Here is a 3,252-nt window from a genome sequence, read left to right on the forward strand (position 1 = left end):
ATTCTCTGTTTCCATCTCTTTCTCTCTCCATCTCTCTCTCATTCTCCCCATCCTTTCTCTCTTTCTCCATCTCTTTCTCTTTTTCTCTCTCTGTCTCCATTACTTTCTCATTCCCTCTCTCTCTCCCTTCCTCTTTCTCCATCTGTCTCTCTCCATCTCTCTCTCATTCTCCGCATCTTTTCTCTCTCTCTCTCTCTCTATCTCTCTCTCTCTCTATCTATCTATCTATCTATCTATCTATCTATCTATCTATCTAATCGGTCTATCTATTTATCTATATCTATCTATCTATCTCCATCCATCCATCCATCCAATCTATATCTATCTATCTATCTATCTATCTATCTATCTATCTATCTATCTATCTATCTAATCGGTCTATCTATTTATCTATATCTATCTATCTCCATCCATCCATCCATCCAATCTATATCTATCTATCTATCTATCTATCTATCTATCTATCTATCTATCTATCTAATCGGTCTATCTATTTATCTATATCTATCTATCTATCTCCATCCATCCATCCATCCAATCTATATCTATCTATCTATCTATCTATCTATCTATCTATCTATCTAATCGGTCTATCTATTTATATCTATCTATCTATCTACATCCATCCATCCATCCAATCTATATCTATCTATCTATCTATCTATCTATCTATCTATCTATCTATCTATCTAATCGGTCTATCTATTTATCTATATCTATCTATCTATCTCCATCCATCCATCCATCCAATCTATATCTATCTATCTATCTATCTATCTATCTATCTAATCGGTCTATCTATTTATCTATATCTATCTATCTATCTCCATCCATCCATCCAATCTATATCTATCTATCTATCTATCTATCTATCTATCTATCTATCTATCTATCTATCTAATCGGTCTATCTATTTATCTATATCTATCTATCTATCTCCATCCATCCATCCAATCTATATCTATCTATCTATCTATCTATCTATCTATCTATCTATCTATCTATCTATCTATCTATCTATCTATCTCTATATCATCTATCTATATCCATCCATGATCTATCTATCTATCTCTCTCTCTCCAGCGTGGAGTTGAACACCTATAGGGATTCGCTTAGTGACGGTGGCAGACAAGGCCGTAAAACGGGACAAAACTTAATTTATTTTTCCCCCCTTTCTCTCCCCCCCCCTCAGATTTGTGTGTGCCCAGCTGCCCAACCCTGTCCTGGAAAGCATAAGTGTGATTGACACCCCAGGAATCCTCTCCGGAGAGAAACAGCGGATTAGCCGAGGTAAGGATCATTTCTGAGCGACATTTGACTAAGATGGTTAACTCAGCTCGTTAACAGCTGCTCCTTCTCTTAGCAGAGGTTCTCCTGAGCATAGGCAGAGTTTTAAATCGGCCAGTCCTGAATTTTGGCTCCAGGCATTGTGAGGGGTTCCAACGCGGGAGGTTTTTAAGAAGAGGATAGACAAGCCGTTGTCTGAAACGGTGCTATAGGATGTCCAGCTTGAATGGGGGGTTGGGCTAGATGGCCTCCAGGGTCCCTTCCGACCGTGTTATTCTGTGATTCGGTCAGGGTCTGCTGCTTGAGCAGCGGGCTGGGCTAGATGACCTCCAGGGTCCCTTCCAACTCTTGTTATTCTATGATTCTGTAACAGTGTCCTGCTGAGCAAAGGGGTTGGACTGGATGACCTCCAAGGTCCCTTTCAACTGTATCGTTCCATGGTTCTGCAAGGGTCTCCTGCTTGAGGAGGGGGTTGGACTAGATGACCTCTGACGTCTCTTCCAACTGTGTTATTCTGTGATTCTGTAAGGGTCTCCTGCTTGAGCAGGGGGTTGGACTGGATGACCTCCAGGGTCCCTTCCAATTCTTGTTCTATGATTCTGTAAAGATCTGCTGCTTGAGCAGGGGGTTGGACTAGATGACCTCCAGGATCCCTTCCAACTCTTGTTCTATGATTCTGTAAGGGTCTCCTGCTTGAGGGGGCTGGACTAGATGACCTCCAAGGTCCCTTCCAACTCTGTTATTCTATGATTCTGGTAAGCGTTTCCTGCCTGAGCAGGGGGTTGGACTAGATGACCTCCAAGGTCCCTTCCAACTGTATCGTTCCATGGTTCTGTAAGGGTCTCCTGCTTGAGCAGTGGGCTGGACCAGATGACCTCCAAGGTCCCTTCCAACTCTTCTTATTCTATGATTCTGTAAGGATCTCCTGCTTGAGCAAGGGGTTGGACTAGTTGACCTCTGACGTCCCTTCCAACTCTTGTTATTCTATGATTCTGTAAGGGTCTTCTGCTTGAGGGGGCTGGACTAGATGACCTCCAAGGTCCCTTCCAACTCTTGTTATCCTATGATTCTGTAAGCGTCTCCTGCTTGAGCAAGGGGTTGGACTAGATGACCTCTAAGGTCCTTTTCAACTGTTATCATTCCATGATTCTGTGAGGGTCTCTGGCTTGAGCGGGGGGTTGGACTGGATGACCTCCAAGGTCCCTTCCAACTCTTCCTTATTCTTTGATTCCGCATTAGCGGCGTGGCTACAAGAGGAAGCGAGTCAGACAGCTCGACTTGCAAATTGTGGTTTGGCTTTTGCGCAAAATATTTTTTTTTATTGTTCCTCTTTGGCTTTTTCAGACTCCCCAATCAGGTCTAGCTACTTGTTGCTTGATTTCAAATTCCGAGAGTCCTCGGTTTACGCAATTGAGCTCCCGATTTCTGTTCCCCAAAGTCTCCCAGCCGGCTTTCATGCCTAAGGCGGGACTAGAACTCACCGTCTCTTGGTGATTGGCCCAAAGTCACCCAGCCGGCTAAGGCGGGACTAGAACTCACCATCTCCTGGTGATTGGCCCAAAGTCTCCCAGCCGGCTAAGGCGGGACTAGAACTCCCCGTCTCCTGGTGATTGGTTCAAATTCACCCAGCCGGCTTTCGTGCCTAAGGCGGGACTAGAACTCACTGTCTCTTGGTGATTGGCCCAAAGTCACCCAGCCGGCTTTCAGGCCTAAGGCGGGACTAGAACTCCCAGTCTCCTAGTGATTGGTTCAAAGTCACCCAGCCAGCTTTCGTGCCTAAGGCGGGACTAGAACTCACTGTTTCCTTGTGATTGGCCCAAAGTCACCCAGCCGCTTTCGTGCCTAAGGCGGGACTAGAACTCACTGTTTCCTTGTGATTGGCCCAAAGTCACCCAGCCGCTTTCGTGCCTAAGGCAGGACTAGAACTCACTGTTTCCTTGTGATTGGCCCAAAGTCACCCAGCCG

General features: G+C 44.9%; 1 protein-coding gene across 1 annotated transcript in view; it reads left to right on the forward strand.

The window, feature by feature from the left end:
• The window catches only part of LOC107299103 (EH domain-containing protein 3-like), a 16,899-nt gene that overhangs the window by 9,342 nt on the left and 4,305 nt on the right, over positions 1-3,252 (forward strand). The window contains exons 3-4 of the mRNA XM_015828471.1: positions 1,193-1,290; positions 2,632-2,693. Of these exons, the coding sequence (XP_015683957.1) occupies positions 1,193-1,290; positions 2,632-2,693 (160 nt within the window). The remainder of the gene's footprint in view (positions 1-1,192; positions 1,291-2,631; positions 2,694-3,252) is intronic.

This window comes from Protobothrops mucrosquamatus, unplaced genomic scaffold (genome assembly GCF_001527695.2).
Source record: "Protobothrops mucrosquamatus isolate PMUCROS unplaced genomic scaffold, P.Mucros_1.0 scaffold4541, whole genome shotgun sequence".
Classification (NCBI taxonomy): domain Eukaryota; kingdom Metazoa; phylum Chordata; class Lepidosauria; order Squamata; family Viperidae; genus Protobothrops; species Protobothrops mucrosquamatus.